The following is a 17,895-nucleotide window of genomic DNA, read 5'->3' as shown; positions in this document are numbered from 1 at the left end:
AAAAAAAAAACTACGCATAATGAAGAATGGGTTGCATAATTCCCAGGGGTCACGGAGAAACGTAACACCCAAAAGCAAAGAAAGTTCTAGTCGCTACAGAGATGCACTGTTTTCATGTCTAATGCGTGCAAGTAAGTCTTGGCAACCGACCTGCAAAAAAACTTTTTTTTTTTAATTAACTGCTGTCAACAGTTTAAACATTAGGGCAGCCCTCAGAATACACAAGGCATCAGATCAATTTTAGGTCTTCTAAACTTCTGCAAGTAAAACATGTCATACGCCTTGGAGTCGTTGTTATCACAGCTGACACGGTTTTTTCAAACAACTTATCTGGTTTTCTCCGAAGGCCAATTAGTTGACAGTTTCCAAACATTAGTTCGAAAATAGTTATTTCATGTAGTGAGTACTTAGTGATACCTTACTGCAACACCGATAAGTAAAATGTAATGGCTAAAAACAATGAATAAAAGCACTTTTGTGCGTATCTGCCTCACGTTTCACTATAATTAATGTGACAATAAGCGTTTTCGTGAAAGGCCAGGCAAAACGAATTTTGCGAGAGGGCACAACGACTAGGACAGCTGCAAGGGATGGGCGCTAAATTTTGAAAAGACACCAGTAATATGCAATACCGTGTGCTGACTAGTAGAAAAAAAATTGTGAATGATATTATCATTTAGAAGAAATATAAGTAATGTGTAACATTAAAAGCGTTTTCAAAGTAAACTAGAAATAGAGGGCCGTTACTGTAATCATTATAAAAGGAGTTAATCTCGTCTAAGTAATGTTATATTCAAAAGTGGAAGCGGGATGGAAAAAAAGTACTGTAATGTAAGTGGTGTAATCGTGTAACTACCTTGTTTGCAACTAGGTTGCATTTTAAGTAAGTGTCTGTAAGTGTGGAAATAAACAAAAATTTTTAAACATTGAAGAGACACGTTCTAATGCCGTTTGACGCATTTTTGAACCCTCAAGAGTTACGATTTGATGTCATTTTTAGGTTACCGTAGACGTTAAGAGCACCTTTAATTGAAAGGTGTCTCGCGTCTAAGGGATGTAGCGCGTCCGCTTTATTGAACTGTAGATACCTAAATCCATCTATGAAATTAAAGCTTACAGAATTGACTATCACACCGCAACTAGAATTTTGAAATGAAATGAATCGTCAAATTTTTCAGGTCGTCTAAATGACATGACCTCCCAATCATATTTTTGTTCCTTTTGAAAGCTAAAACTGAAAAAGAATTTGTGCCTTTGCCGTCAAATTTGGTGCACAGTAGCTAGTTTCACGTAAAAGCAACAAAATCGTGTCTGCGAATTGTTTATTTCCAAATCAGTTTTTCTCTGAGAGCGATTTTTCCACGATGACTTCATATTTTTTTAATCCTACTTCGAAAATGTTGTGTGACTTTTCACTAGAACTGAATATGGCAAATCGCGGACACTTTTTTTTTTTTTTAGGTCTTTGGGTTCGAGATCTGAGGAACAAATTACGACGGATTCAGCTCAAAGTTCGAGCAAAAAGGGCAAAAATTATTTACTAACTGCTCTACTTGTAGCACGGTAACGTTTGGAATACTATTTAAAACAAATCACCTTAGTTAATTTCTCTAAGTGACCCCTCGATTAAATTCTCAAACATTCTCGAGAAAGTTAATGTCAAACCTCGTAAGAATCCTTAAAGCGTGTGTTACTGTGTTTTTAACTAACGCGAAACGTCTGTTTTAATTGAACTATGGAGATTCAAGTTCAATTTTCTCTCACGGGGTCAGCTTGGGAGCTCAAGTCTTTGCAAGTTCTTCTTAACTGCATTTAAAATATTACTATACCATTAGGTTTTTTTGGTAACTTAAATTTTGCTAAATAGTATTCCGAAAGTTACCGTGCTATGAGAAGATTTTTAGTAAATATTTTTGCATTTTTTGCTCGAACTTTGAGCCGAATCCGTCTTAATTTGTTCCTCTTATTTCGGGTCCATTATTGCTCGAATGTTCTGCGGAAATCATCTTAAATAAGCGAAAACAAAATTCGCTTTGGCTTGTAGCTTTCAAAAGGTGATTCGGACGCATGCATTTACAGGTCGTAAAAAATTCTACAATTATTTTAATTCAAATGTCTTAGTATGAGTGTGATTGCCAGCTCTAGAAACTTTAATTTGATACAGAGGTTTAGGTACTTGCAGTTAAAACCGGACCGGCTACACCGCTCGGACGAGAGACACCTCTACAGGTATACAGAAACCTTAACTTGTTTGCCTAAAATTTTACTACTATGTGACAATAACCGTTTTCTTTTAATGCTCAGGAGAACAACTTTTGTGAGGGGGCACAAAGACTAGAACAGCTGCATGGTGTGTGAGAAATTTTGGAAAGATACGCCCCAAAGCCCTGTCCAAACGAGAAACGCTTGGCGACCAAACACGATCTAACATTGTTTCGTGACCAAACATGTTGCTGTTGTACTGAGTAGCATAACGATAACAAACATGTTTGATCACCGTCCAGATGTACAAAATGTTTCACAATGTTTAGGGGGACAAATACATCCTGATTTGCCCCCCACCCTCCCCAGAGCATCTCATAATAGCTATTTAAAACAATAGAATGTAAAATAGGGCCGCTGTATTTCCGAAAAGGTCCATCGTGAACTAAGCTGCTCCAACGAAACTTTTTTTCAATTGACTGCTGTCATTTTCATGTTCAATAATTACAAAAGTTAAGCGGCTCTTAGAACACACAAGGTAGCAGATCAATTTTGGGTCTTTTAAACTTCTGCAAATAAAACTTATTACATTCCTTGCTAGACGATTCGTTGTTATTCCTGATCAAGTTTTTTCAAGCAACTCATTGCCTTGGTGATTATCTTCGAAAATCGATTTCTTAACAGTTTACCGAGTGATATTTTTAAAGCATTATATTCTAATCACCCTGAAACGATGATAAGGTGTTTGCAACTAATCTTAATAAACACAAACACAGCGTCAGGAGCGAGCATCTCGTTTATTGATGCAGGATACAGCGAGCCTCATCAGCATCATTAAGAAAATACATCAGTGAATAAACAGGAAAATTAAAAACCAAAGTTGAAAGAGTTGCCTTCTTGTGGCTCTTGCATAACTTACAAAATCTTAAACAGCCTGCTAGTCCCCTAGGGATTTGTAGCTGCTAGCAAATCTAAAATACTTCTACAGTTAACACGAATCATACATTATGACCATACTTCAGTGTAATTGGCAAAACATTACAAAATGTATTTATTTCGACACGAAATTGTGTAAAGCAATTATCGTGTTTTCCTGAAATGGCACTGTAATTTGGCAACATCCTCGAACGTTTTATTTTTTGTCGTTTTTGAAAGTCACGTGTCGTCCTTTTGGGACTCGAATTTGATTTGGTGATTATTTCCGAAGACCAATTTCTTGAAAGTTTCCAATTTATTTCATAAAAAAGCCGTTAAGTGGTTATTTAAGGTGACCAGTTGCGAGACCTTATTGCTTCATATGAGTAAATATGTAATCGCTTAAAACAATGAACGAGTGTGTCCGATTTTATTGAGAAATCAAGGCAGTAGGTAATACAGCTCAAATCACTGATTTCGCTCAAACTTAGGCCACATGTTGCGTTCGGTGAGGGAGTGATTGTGGCAAAACAGTAGGTCAAAATATTTTATTCCCTTCGAGTTATGGGGACCCCTGCAAAAATGGCCATTTGACACTAATTTATGCAAATTTAACTGGCTGTCTTTGGTTTAGTATTTCTACAACAAGAAAGGCCATCTGAAAATATATCAATCTCAAAGTACAGATATTCATTTAAATTAGGCAATTTGATTTATCTCTCGGCTCCATCTTAAGTAAGGTACAAATTTTGCAGTGTTGTGAATAGCCTTTAATTGATGGCAAATATCTGCAACGGCCAACAGCAAATAGATATTCTACCAAGCCGAACCATTATTCTACCAAAGCCATAAAATGATTGGAGACTTCTAAATTTTTTTTTTCTGGCCATTTTTCTGTCTTAACCCAACTCTAAATCACCAAGAAATAACTAGCTTAGCATTTTCTATCGATTACGAGTAAAAATTGCTTTCAAATCTTTTTGGAGTTATATTTTGTGGCACAGAATCGCGTCTAAGTGACATGTATGTAGTATTTATTTTTCCTTCCATTGAATTTTAAACCTGAAAGCGTAAGTTGAGGGAGCTTCTGAGTTGAATTTCCTGCTGCCCAATTTATATCTCGATATCGTGATAATGCCACAAAATATATAGCTCCGAAAATATTTGAAAGAAGTGCGTAAAGAGGTTCTTTTTACCGAATTTTTACTTTTAATCGATAGGAAAATGTTCAACTGGTTATTTCTTAGTGATTTAGAGTTGGGTGAAGACAGAAAAGTGGCTTTGGCGTTTCAGTGGATGTTCATGAAATAGTGATAAATCGTAAAGCACTATGTAAACAGTACGCCAGCGCAGAACAAATATCGAAGTCCCCTAACATTTTATGGCTTTTTTGAGAACTCTAGTGATTGCTCTCACTATCTATGCTAGAAGAATGTGTATTTGCAGTTACCTGTTAAAGATATGCATAAATTAGTGTCAAATGACCATTTTTGCAGTGGGTCCTTATAACCTGAAGGGAGTAAGATATTTGACCTACTTTTTTGCCGTAATTACTCACTCGCCAAACCCAACATTTGTGTCAAATTTGATCAAAATTGGTGATTTGAGCTAAATTACCTATTGCCTGGTTCTACCTGGTTTGCTCATGGACTCACTCTTAAGCTCTTAGTTTCGATACCACCAATTTGTACCTATCCATTAACGTGTTTGCTTGAAATTCCCTATAACGTGACAAAGCTGTTTTTGTTATTTGTTAAGTTGTATTTAATTGTCACATTTTGTTCTTTTGGAGCTCAGGTTTAATCAAGAACATTTCTGAACTGCAAAGGTAATTCCCCTAGTAGCAGATGACAAACTTGCCAGGTCAACCCGACTTCGTCGCCTTGTGTCCTCTTTTGTTCGCAACTGTAATGTTTGAACGTAATTTTCGCGCACAACATTAGCCTGAAACATGACATTTGGAATGCAAGAATGGTTGTTTTTCTTGACTCTCTTTCTGGATGGTCTTGCTTTTCTTAAGGTCTCTATAACAAGGATAAATTCGCTGGACGAAAATTTTCCGTTAAGCAAATATTAGGAAGGCTACCCTCGACAAATGTAGCTGGACATGCGCAGTTTTAGGTTCTTCAAGTGTCAGGAAGTCATGGCAGATGTAGCTGGAGCTTCAATAATGTGCCTTTTCGTCAAACTAACAGCTGTCAATATCGCATGCAATTGTTTTAGTGTTAGGTCTTCTTTAAAAAGAGACAAAGCAAAAGACAAAATTCAGTTTCCACCGGGAACGACCCTGTTGAGAAGGTTTTGGTCTACCTCAGAAGAGAATTTGACGAGAAGACATTCAGTTAGAAGACCCTAAACAGTAAGTTTTCTTGTCACCAGATTTTACGTTGTTAGCAGCTAGGTGCTATCATGATATCTTCTTTCAATTCAATCCACCAGCGGCTCTAGGCAAACGAACCAATTTATTTTCTTTCAGTAAACTCCCTCCTTTAACCTCCGCTGAATACAACAAGTTCGCATGAAGTATTTTAAACTGAGAGCCCGACCAGATTCAAATTGCTTACTGCTAGCGTCAATATCTAGAAGTAACTTAAAAAATGATAGTATTTTTATGTTCTAAAGATTCCTTTCTTACTCTTTGGTTTATCAAGGTGTTGTTTAATACTCCAGCAGTGTTTTTGTTTCTAAAATGGTTTCTAAGGTGGGACAACAATTTTTACAATTTATTTTTGTAAATTTAATTGAAACCTATACGAGGCCATTCTGTGTGAATAAAATTGAGAAATTCCTATTTTATATCGGAGAATGATCCAGCAAACCTTAGAGTGGTTGTGAGAAAGTATAGCACAAGTCTAGGATGCCATGCCACGTCATGGATATGCCATTTCACCTTCAGTTGGTTTGCTCTTCTTTTGGAATTTTGAGTTCGTTTCGTTGTCCGTGACGCATGTGGGATTGGATGGGACAAGGACTCCCACCAGAAAACTAGTTGTAGGAGTTGAAGAAAAAGAGGGAAGGATTTAAGAACCATGACACCATTAGTTTACCATCACAATTTTGAGAGTACCCACCAACAATCCATCTGTAGTTTTTTCTGGCTTTTAACTTTACCATTTCTCTCCCGTTTTCTGACTCTAGCCTTCACCAGTCTTTAATAGAGTTATCTACATAATTTTTTTTCTCGCTTCATTTTTGCAGCTTTTTTCAGTTAGGAGTGAGAGTTCAGCGTTTGATTTCGAGAATCCCCAATGCATATCTTAGGATAGAGACTTCTGTTCGCAGATAGGAGCTATGACAAAATTGGTATAAAAGTACAGTTCTTAGTCATTTTTGTCTCAAAAATAAGTGTGAAAAAAATATTCGACGCACTAGTAATTGCTCGCCCGACAGCAACAACTAGCTTTATTTGCATGACCATAAATACACAGAGTGTTGTAAATGCTTTTGTAAACTAAAACTAAAACAGTAATGATTATCGTGAAGATTAATAAGGTTATGATATAGCACTCAAGTTACATCGGTTTGATTTGAAAATAGGATATGGCGTAGATCAAAGGAAGATGAAATGATTTTGCTAATTGAATACTAATATAATGACGTGTATGAGTCGTAAGTTTGACGATGGCTTGTATTGAAGATAACTGTTTAAAAGTCTGAACGATATGCTCTATTTTTCTTTAAAATTCATCCCTTAGAATAGAGTATTTATTGCAGAATTCTCCCAAAACAATTCGGTTATTCGCTCGATTTCCATGAGGCGGTAGTTGAATCAGCCTTCGTCCTCATCAACTATCGCCTCATAGAAATCTCGAGGTCATAATCTAATTTTTAATTATCATGATTTGCTGAAATATTCTTGACGCTTCGGAGTGGAGGGGGGAATTTAATAAAGCCCCCGCTTTAAATAGGGTCACCTGATAAATTGTCAACATAAGTGGGGGCCATAAATTTCAATTCCTCAAACAAAGCAAGTGGTATTAATATAATTATTAGTAGTAACATAACCATTTTTTTCTTTTTTTTTTTTTACCTAGCATGTGAAGTAGCTTTGCCAAAGCGCTTCAGAGCGGCGCGGGAATTTAAATTAGCCTTGAAACGCATTCATATGACATTTTATTACTCATGATCAACTTAACGTAACGTAACTTCATATAACTTAGTCAGTTTTATATTCTTTTATCAAAGACAATGAGGCGTTTTGTTTTCTTCATGATAACTTGGGCGTTGGCGGCATCAGTCCCTCGTCACAATGAAGCTCAGGTAAGCATGTGACCTCCATTCCTCCGTACTTTGTTAGATTTTTAAGGACAAACTATTTTTTTTTTTGAAATCGTTTTAAGTGTCCAGTGATGTTAAAATTTACTTCTTTCACAGGAAGGAAACCAAGAAAAAGACCCTGGTAAGTCAATTAATTAATCGTTGTTTCATTTTTTTTTTATTTTTAATCTTGTAAATTGCTACAATATTGTTGCCGAAATTTATAAGCGTAATAAATTTCAGACTCGGATAGGAAAAATCTTGATCAAATTATACGCCCTGAATTCATTCCCATCGATGTAAAGGTAAAGTTCAAAACTACTCTACCAAAAGAGATGAACTCTAACATGTCGTCAGTTCCCAAGACTAGACTTTGGAGAAACTGAGAACCGCAATTATATAAATTAAATGCAATTTTCAGACGGCATTACTGCATTGTATTGGCGGCTAGTTGGGAGAAAATATCATTATTCTTGTATTGGGTGGAGTCGCGTTGCGACGGAGCCCAGCACGAGAATATATTTTCTCTTAACACCGCCAATATAATGCAGTAATATAATGCTGTCGCAAAATCGCATTTCGTTTTGCATCGCGGTTTAAAAAAAAGCAACGATGAATTTAACAAATTTATCTTTATTTAGACTCATAAACATTTCAATGCTTATAATTTGGGCAAAAACACGGGTGGAGATTATGAAAAAATTGGTCGTCCCGAGTGGCCAGCATTTCAAACTAAACACACCCCAAATGCAAATTAGTAAAAAGCCAAGCGCTTTGGCACGAAACTATTATCCTGCAAGAATCCAAACCGAGTATTTTTGGCTTTATAACATTTTGTCTTTTTTAAAAGCGATTAACCATGCAATTTAAGGGCGTTTCTGTTCCGCTTTCAACGTTTGCATATTCGAGCACTAATTTTGCAGGCAAGAAATTTAGTGCCTCTAACCCTCAGATCGATAGGAGGCCTTGCGCTTGTGGAAACATATTTTCAGAAACCACCTAAGAGCACACAAACAAACATACCAAGGCTATATTTCTTTACGCTTCAGAGGACGGCATTTGCACTTCGAATTTGCTAAAAAAAAAAGTAAATTGTTAACATCATCCAGTTAATGCAAGTCTGAGTTCTGTCAGAAGTCTAACATTACTCTCAACTCAGCTTGCCGTGTAGATCATTTATTTTTTGACTAAGACAGTATGGCCATGAATGGAGGGTCTAGATTTCAAAAGGAGAACTAGCTAACACTTTGTTCCTTATCATCATTCAACTGGGGTTTTTGTAATAACTTACCATGGAAAAGATTGATAACCTGGGACGAGAGCGGGCGCGCACGGATCTGTGGGATGGTTTGAGGTGCAAAGCTAAAAACAAGATTGTTGCTCAAACCAAGAGACCATATCTCATAGATGAACAGGCGACGATCTCGCCCGTCGCTGTTTTGCAATTTAAAAATAATAATAATAAAAAACATGCAGCTGAATTTTGTTGTTTGTAGTATTTCATGCGCTTAGCACACCTGGCTAATTTACAGGCTGCAACTTAAACTGAAAGAAACAGATATAACTGGCGGGAGGCAGAGGAGCTGGCTAGAAAAAATAAGGTTTATATATCTATATATGTATGTAAGCAGAGGAGTTGAACCAGGGTCAACCGGTCTAACTGCTATTAGTTTAAACGTTGCTGGGGGAACGCGCGTGCGGCTGCCAAGTCAAAAAGTAACTTTTCTATGGTAGCTTAGTTTTAGCCTCTTTATACTAGGGTTGGCTTATATGCTATCGGCTATGTTGTTGCAATTGTAGCGTCCCTGCTGTTTGTATTTGTTAATTACATTTTTTGTGTGGAGTCAAATGACTAAATAAAGTCATGATCATCAAAAAAATTGTTAATCAAAATTTATCTTTTCTCCTCCCCGGCTTGGACATACCCAAAGAAGATTTTGAAAGTTCAGGGGACTTTGCCATAAAGAGTTTCCAGTTTCTTGAGGAAAGTGAGTAGATTATTAAGCAATAGATTTATTAGAAAACGAATGTTATCTTATCTTTCTCAGAAAGATGACTTGTAAAATAGCCATAGAACCCAACGGAGGTCAGGGATGGGGCAGCCGAGGGTTGGGATAGCAGTGTCCCGCTCCCTATTTCGGGGATGGTGACGGGAAAATCGTATTATTTTTCGAGCAAAACGTTCATAATTCGGGCACTACTGACGAAATAACCTCTAGAGTGTTACAGTTCGGCAGTTGGACGCAATAATACAAAGGATTTTTTCCTACCTAATCGGAAGCCAACATTCCCAGAACAATTTGGAAATGGTCTGAAGAGATTTGAACCTACATTGTACCATTCTTGAAAAACTTCTTCTCCTTTAAGTTTCGCTGCGATTTCTTCAACTCTCCCTAAACTACTTAAATTCTCGACTGTCTTTAATCGAATTAAGTCTTTTTTTTTCAGTAAGACCCTGGAATATTAAGAACATGGAAAAGCTAGCGCCTTCTTTGATATATTGTTTTTAATATCACTGTAATAAAAGGAGACCCAGGTTCAGAGAAAGGCAACAGCAGATTGTAAATTCGCAAACAAAAACTCTTTCCATCTTTTTATTTTGAGAAGCCCAATGGACGCCCGTTGGCTTCGACTATTTTGCTATGCGGTTTTTCGTATGACTCAATATAAGTGATTTACCTTTGTTTTGATTTTGCTATAAGGAAGTTGCAAGACGGGTCGAAAACTATAAAACCAGTTTCTCTATCAATGAGATAATAAAAGTAATACCGGCTTCGGAGCCCCCTTTTCCCCTACCTGAATGAATTAGGAATTTGGTTGCTAAATAAAAATAGGGCCACTAACCTTTCAGCCAAAAGAGAATTTTTGATAGAGTTCGTAAATTGGCTGGGACTCATGGTAGTTGTATTAATCATTTTTCCCTGAAAATTCTTTTTGATCAATGCACCAGCCAGAATTCACTGTAGGCGCGTATCATAGTAGGAACTGGGAGCTGGGAACTCGATTCCTATGGAATAAATTCATTTTTGTCAATTTCATATCTTTTTTTCCATAGACCTGCTGGAAGAAACCCTCAACTGTGAATACGGTAAACCAAGTTGTGAATGCGCTGCAGATGCAGATGTTTGCAGATTTAACCTTGAAATTGACGAAATTCGAACCTTCACCAGCTATCAAAAGTTATCGCTGGATGAACCTACAGGAATTGCTATGCGAGGAGCCCTGGGAGTCATCTACTATTTCGGTGAAGATGGGACACCTACTCCACTGCAGACTAATAGGGAATGTTCGAATCTGTCCAACGTTAACTGCACCAATCCCCAGTTTGTAGATGGCAAAACGTACCGTTTGGCGATAGCTGTCAATGGACAGATTCCGGGACCTACCTTGATAGTTCACGAAGGGCAAGAGGTTGAAATTCATGTTCACAACAATCTTACCTCCGAGGGTATTTCAATACACTGGCATGGGATGCACCAGAAAGGAACACCTTGGATGGATGGTGTAGGGCACGTCACTCAATGTCCGATAGGACCTCAATCGAGCTTTTCATACAGGTATATTGCTAGTCCTTCAGGAACGTTTTGGTACCATTCTCACAGTGGCGCACAAAGAACAGATGGCTTCTATGGTGCACTAATAGTTAAAGAAACACCTGAAAGAATGGATAAAATCCAAATTGAACTCGAAGCGCATGGTGTCGATGATGAATTTGAAGACCTTCCAGATCAGCACACGTTATCGTTTCTAGACTGGCAACAGGAGGCATCTTTGGACCTGTTCTCACAGATCCACGCTGGCTTGGGCTTTTATCCAGACAAACCGCTTGGTGAGGTGCCTACTGCTGAAGATGATGCGTATACTATCACACGTGGTTTTGAAGGAGCAGGGGTTGGGCCATTCCCGTACTTTTCTGGAATTATAAATGGGAAAGGCAGGCATGCTGATGTTCCATATATCAAAACAAGACTGAGTATATTTACTGTTGAAGAGGGAAAGACATATCGCTTTCGGCTGGTTGGAGCCCAAGGAGATTTTGCTTACAGATTCTCCATTGATGGCCATAAACTTACCGTTGTGGGTACTGACGGCTATTGGCTTGAGCCTGTAAAAGACGTCGATTACATCATCATTCATACAGGAGAGAGGTATGACTTTCTACTTAGTGCAACCAATACAGATGGATTGAGTGACTACTGGATGCGTGCCGAGACTCTGGAGGTTAATACACGTGGGTCTCTACCACCCTACCAGTCATTAGGAAATGTGGCAGAGGCTGTTTTGCACTACAAGCAGCCGGAGGACTCGGATGATCCGGATGTTAATGTACCGTCATCAAAATATGAAGAGATCAAAGAAAACTCTCCTCCCATAGAGTGCACCGAAGCCAACCCATGCAAAGCAGTGAACTGCCCGTTTCTGGACTTTCATTCATCATATAGCATCACCTGTGTTAATGTCCAGGACCTACGCTTACTTGAGCCAACTCCACCTGATGAGCTTCCAAATGCAAACCCTAAAGACCCTGAGGAGTGTCCAGGTTGCAGACATTTCATCAACTTCAATTTTGAGGGTGAATCTTCAACTAGTTCACTGAACGGGCGCAATTTCATCTTTCCTTCCTTTCCTCCCCAAACCCAATATTATGAGTTTGAAAGAAAGGACACAAAGTGTGACCTTACGGCTGACTGTAATCCATATACAACCGCGTGCACATGTGTTCATGTCATAGACATTCCACATGACGAAACTGTTCAAATGGTGTTTTCATCAATTGGTCTAGTCGGCAGCGCCCATCCAATTCATCTCCATGGCCACACATTCCATGTTGTTCATGTTGGATATCCAGAATATGACAACACGACTGGTTTTGTTGGAAACCACAACAGTGATATCTACTGCGATGATGTCGACTGTACTACAGAAGGCTGCGTTCCAGGGAGATGTACCAGACCAAGTTGGGCAGAACCAATGGAATTTTATATTGATGAGAAAACGGTCAGAAAGGACACAGTTATGGTTCCTGCTGGTGGGTACGTGGTCATCAATTTAATATCTGATAATCCTGGTTGGTGGTTGCTCCACTGCCACATTGAAATACATCAGCTCCAGGGAATGGCAATGATTGTCAATGAGATTTCTGATAAGCCGCTTCGACCACCCATAGGGATGAACAAGTGTGGAGACTTTGAGATAAGTCTCAAAAGATTTCGCTCGTACACCTCGAGGGTGAAGTATTAACTAAAAAAGAGAAGGTATTACTATTTTTAGCAGCTTTTGGAATCCAGCAAAACTATTAACTAGAAAACATCCCGTGAGAAAGCTGTCCGGTACTTTTATTTAACAATTAGATTATGGGTTAGGGATTTCTATATGGTGATTGTACAGTCCAGTGAGCAAATCAAACCTCTAACCAAATTCATGTAGCCGTGCTAGAGGGTCACAATTCGTTTTGGTTCTACTTTTGCTTGGATGGCAAAGTGGTGCGAGGTTTTTGGCACCAATCGCTAAACGTAGTAATGCAAAACTAAGACAAATGGGAATTATTTTCGACACGCGAGTGAAAACCGCTCTAAACGGTAAAACCACAATCCTAAACATACTAACGAAGCAGTAGGTTTCTATTCGATTTAGATTAAGCATTTTAGACTACACCTAGTTATTCCAGTTACTCAGTAAGTATAGTATTTTGATAAGAATGGTTAAAACGATCTGTAATTTTTGGTCATTAAGTTCATTGTCACTTGGTCGTTGAGTCTATAACCTTGTGTATGGACATTTGCTGCAGTGTTCTCGATTAAAAGGCATTGCAATGCATACTACATACTCATTCTTATCAAAATACTACAAAGTAATATCCACGGAGGTTTTTGACTTCAAACATTTTAGGTTTAAATTGGCGCGCCTTTGGAGTAATTTTAACTCTTACAGAACTCCCAAACTGGACAAAAATAGAGCAAATACCCTGAAAGTTCAAAATAACTCTTCCTTATGGATAATTTTCAACCCTAAAATTCAATTAAAAAAGCTTTGGTTAATTTAGCTCCTTAACAGAATGGCGTTTACTCACAGGCGATTCCGAAAATCATTGGAAACGTATACCATTGTTCAGATCCCAAAAAGGGATTTCTTTGGGAAAAATATATATATTTTCGCGGCTAGACTTTGGATAAATCACTTTGGATTTTAAATTAATTTGGATTTTACTCAAATCTGGGAAGAAATGGGAAATTATTTTCCCGTTCTGTGAAAATGTTGGGCAAAAAGCAAGACCGTTTAATTTTGTCCTTCAAACAATTCAAAATTGTTACTTTGGAAAATATTGGGAAATGTTTAAACTTCATTCCAATCTTCACAAATTTATTTGTGATTGGGAAATGATTTTCTGACACTGGGAAATTATTGGTAACCTAATTTGGAAAATTATGGGTTTAGGGAAGGAAATTTGGGAGTTATTGTTTTGGGAAAAACGTTGGGAATTCTTAAACAAGTTCCGCTTTTTCTCAAATTTATGAGTATGGGACATTGTTTCCTAGCACTGGGAAAATTGGTAAGCCCACATTTTGATAATTTATTAGATTTTTTTCCAAATCTTGGAAAGGGAAGGGGCATTTTCCCGTATCATGTACAACTGTGGTTAAAATTAGGAAATGTAACTGTGACAAGACAATAATCACAATTTTTTGAGCAATTATAGTACAGTTTAATTTTGTGGTCAGTTACCGCACTGTGTCACACAGAAACATTTCGCCTGTCCTCCGCCAAATGACACAGGCCAGTATAGAAGACATAATAACCAGTACATTTAGTAGACATGAGGGTATTATTGTATGTGTTATTAGAATGGAATTTACATCAACAAATACAGGTGGGATAAAAACGACATGTGTGGTACGTGTTTATTTCCAATTATATTTCTCAAACTCATTAATGATTCATCAAGTTTAAACTTTAGAAGATCTGAAATTGATCTTATACCTTGCGTGTTTTAAGAGTCGTTCTAAATAAATGTTTAACTGTTGACAGCAGTTAATTGAAAACATTTTACTGAAGCTCAGTCTACAATTGCCAAGACTTTGAAAGCATTGGACTTGAAAACAGCGCATGCCCAGCTACATTTGTCTAGCGTAGGATTCGTAACATTTACCGATCGACCAAAATTCTTCGATCGAGAACAACTGAAAATCTGTGCCCGCGAGGAAATTTTAAGAACGGAAGACCAGCCAGAAGAGTTCCAATCTAAGAAAAGAACGCTTATTGACTACGGACTAACAACGACTAATTCCGAAAGTCAATGTGAAGGCTGAAGTTAGAAACAAAATAGGGAAAAAGACGACGAAGTAGAGTGTGATGGCACATCAATGACCTGGCAGGGCGTCTTAGACTTATGCTAAAATTTTTCGCAACCACTTGAAAAGGCCGATGGAATATTCACCGATATACTCTCGGTATTTCTCGTGTATTTATCAATGTGATTCACACAGAATAACCTCGTAGGTTTTAATCAAGTTTAAAAATATAATGTAAAAATGATTTCCCTTCTTTAGTACGAAACTCTTTCCCTAAGAAAGCGTCTCAAAGACAACCAACACTGCCGGAGCGTTTTCAACTAGACTTCCCACAAGTCGACCTTTTCTTAATCCTTGACTTACTTATCTCCCTCGAGCGAAGAGAGAGGGTAATCTTCGCGATTAAGTCAGGATCGAGGGCGAGCGCGAGCGACTTAATTCGCGAGAGGTCTATTTGTTTCACCTGCAGGAATGTGAATTAATGTGTAAATTTTTGGCGCGAAAAACGTGATTGACATTTCTCACTTTTCATGTGCTCCGCGCGCGATCGTCGCGAAAGCAGAAAATGATTTCCATCAAAACGTTTACGAGTACTGTTCCCTAACTCAAATGAATTTATTTGTGTAAATATATACAGTGCAGTATGTAGTCAGCAATATAGACAAACGTTAGAAGCTGTTCCATTGAGTAACGCCTCCTGAAAAGTCAAAACTGTGTTTCACCCGATCGGGAATTATTTGTTTTAGTCTAGATTGGTCGTCTAGATTAGAGAATAACCAGTGATCGAACAGAGAGGTGCCTGACAAACGCTATAAACTTATGTAGATCTAGCTTGTACCGACAAGAATCCGAATTAACTAAAGATGACGGAATTAGTCTGGGAAAACTTCAGTTAATTCTGTAAAGCTCTCTTGATTAAATAACGTTGAGAGTCGAAGTCGCAACCAGCGGCAGAGTATAAAATCGCTGTTCCCAAAAGTCCTTCATCGATCGACCACTGCTTTCAACACGGTAAAGTCGATAAAACGGCCGATGCAAATTTGCTGAGATTCCCCTTCTTTGTAGAGAAGTTACTTGGTCATTCATTAAATCAACTAAAAGTGCAACAATTACACAAACTTCAGGAACGGCTCTGTTCCTCTTTGAAAGGTCCAAACTTAATTCTCGGAAATGATCCAGATCACCCAGGAGCTCAGACCGCGTCCGTAAGTAAACAAACACGTATTGGTCGGATATGTAGCCTTCCACTGCTTTTCCCTGTCCTTCTTTCAAAGACTTAAAATTAAGTTGCACAAACCATATTCAGTTGATACCATGAAATTCATATCCTTAAGTATATCCGAGAACAAAAGCTAAATGAAAAAGATTTTTTGTCGTTGATCGCGCGCGAAGTCATGACTTATAGTCAGTACTTGTTTGATCATTGGTTGATCTGTATTTACGTCAACGGTGGAAAAATCCACTGGTAAAATTTGGCGCGCTGCAAGTGGGAAAAGTCCTTTCCAACGGCGAAACTAACAATGGAAATATTATTGGAAAGGACTTCTAGAAAGTTTACACTGCGGTGCAAATTAACGCGCACGCGTTCGCAATTTTCTCAGTGATATGATAAATGAGTAATCGTATGAAAGCTTGAGCGATTTTAAAAGTATTTACATTACTCGTGGTATTTGAAAATTCTTCTATATTACACTCGCCCAAAGGCTTGTGCAATTTTGAGAGAATTTTCAAATATCACTCGTAGTGTAAACACTTAATTGCACTCGCGTTCATACGATTACCTTTACTTATAAAACGAATCATTGGAGTCATTTTAATGCGCACGTACAAAAACAGTATTTGATTTTAATTGGTGAACCTCGCCCCTGCCGAGCATATGAAAACAACTTTCGTGGTTGGCCATTTACGTGTCTAATTCAGATTTTCAGACGATAGTGAAGAAAACAAACGACCAAATAATAGGACTCAAGATGTTTTATTACACCAGACACCTCAATTTAAATTTAGTTTACAGTCTTCTCATCCATGTATTACCCGTCTCATAAACTAACTAGAATACCAAGTGATGATTAATTTATGCTTGCCCCAAGTTATGCTTCGGTAAATGCTTTGGCAAACCTGATGAATCTTTCTTTCATGTCTGTAAAATGACAAAGAAATAAAATATACTCAGTCATCAAATTCCATCGATCTTGCCTTTTAATAGGGGCGCCCTCGTGATTCGCCATTGTATAGAGAAGCAATGTGTCCTATAAGCAAAACGGCCTCGTAAGCTTTTCATGTTACTATACATTATTTAACACAGAGTTGTCAAAAACTTGGTTTTCGGGAAACTTAGATCAGACTGCACTTAGAATTGCATTTGTGCTTACGTTATAATTCGTCGAGGTAAAATACAAGACACATTAAGCCACAGAAGAACAGGAAACAAATTTTAAGGAAAAATCCCTGGGTACCAATATTAATAAGCTCGTTAACGTTACAAGGGCATTTTCATTGAAAGTTTGAAGGACTCAAGAGAAAGGTTATAGACAAGTGCTTAGAACAGAACTCGGACGTTGACCGTTATTACTCGTGAATATTTTAAAGCGTCACTCTCTTCCGTTTGATTACATCATAGTTGATTTTCAATGCCTGGATTGGCTGTATTAGAACAACGCTGCAACCTTAGAATAGAATATTTCTTTCAGTAACATTGTGCTTTATAAACTTCTCATTTACGTTAAGTACCGATTAAAAAGGCCTGGGTCATTGTCGCCTCTTCTCACAGCAACCCTCTCTCGATGACAGGATTTTGGTATCAACAACAGAAATAAACCCCACATATAATGTTCAATCAGACTGTCGATAGAAGTTGGATCTTTATAAAATCACGAAACGAGCGAAACCGAGAATGATCTTTTTCAAATCAAAGAACTAATGTACCGAAGGAAAGACAAAGGTTCTTAAAATCAAACAATTTATCTTATCGCGTACTCACAATAACCAAAGAAATACTCTTAAGAGATCTTTTCTCAGATATTCTGTGTATTATATGTTGTGAAATATATTGTGCAGCCTTTCTGGAACCTTCTGATACGAAATAAAGAAACTTACATGTTTTCTTCTCCTCTCTCACCAGTGCTACAGAAAATTGCTTTCAGGGAAAAAATCGAGTGCTGCCCGTTACTACTAACATCATGTAACTCCTTAATCTAGTTACATAAATGACTTACTGCAATATACAGTCGTT

General features: G+C 37.8%; 1 protein-coding gene across 1 annotated transcript; it reads left to right on the top strand.

Annotated features, from left to right (window-relative positions):
* The first annotated feature begins 5,399 nt into the window (after positions 1-5,399).
* On the top strand, positions 5,400-16,280 carry LOC145492893 (uncharacterized). Its single transcript, XM_081472269.1, has 5 exons — positions 5,400-5,476; positions 7,303-7,377; positions 7,492-7,516; positions 9,306-9,362; positions 10,430-16,280. Exons 2-5 carry the CDS (start codon positions 7,306-7,308, stop codon positions 12,613-12,615), a joined length of 2,340 nt encoding a protein of 779 aa, XP_081328395.1. The 5' UTR covers positions 5,400-5,476; positions 7,303-7,305; the 3' UTR covers positions 12,616-16,280.
* Positions 16,281-17,895: the final 1,615 nt, after the last annotated feature.

Source organism: Orbicella franksi, chromosome 7 (genome assembly GCF_964199315.1).
Source record: "Orbicella franksi chromosome 7, jaOrbFran1.1, whole genome shotgun sequence".
NCBI classification, from domain to species: Eukaryota; Metazoa; Cnidaria; class Anthozoa; order Scleractinia; family Merulinidae; genus Orbicella; species Orbicella franksi.
This window is presented reverse-complemented; position numbering and strand designations above follow the sequence as displayed.

Excerpts from the sequence above, each read along its gene's own strand:
- LOC145492893 (XM_081472269.1), top strand. The coding sequence starts at position 7,306 with ATGAGGCGTTTTGTTTTCTTCATGATAACTTGGGCGTTGGCGGCATCA. Across the intron at positions 7,378-7,491 it reads CTCGTCACAATGAAGCTCAG|GAAGGAAACCAAGAAAAAGA; the intron begins GTAAGCATGTGA and ends CTTCTTTCACAG. Across the intron at positions 9,363-10,429 it reads TTTCCAGTTTCTTGAGGAAA|ACCTGCTGGAAGAAACCCTC; the intron begins GTGAGTAGATTA and ends TTTTTTCCATAG.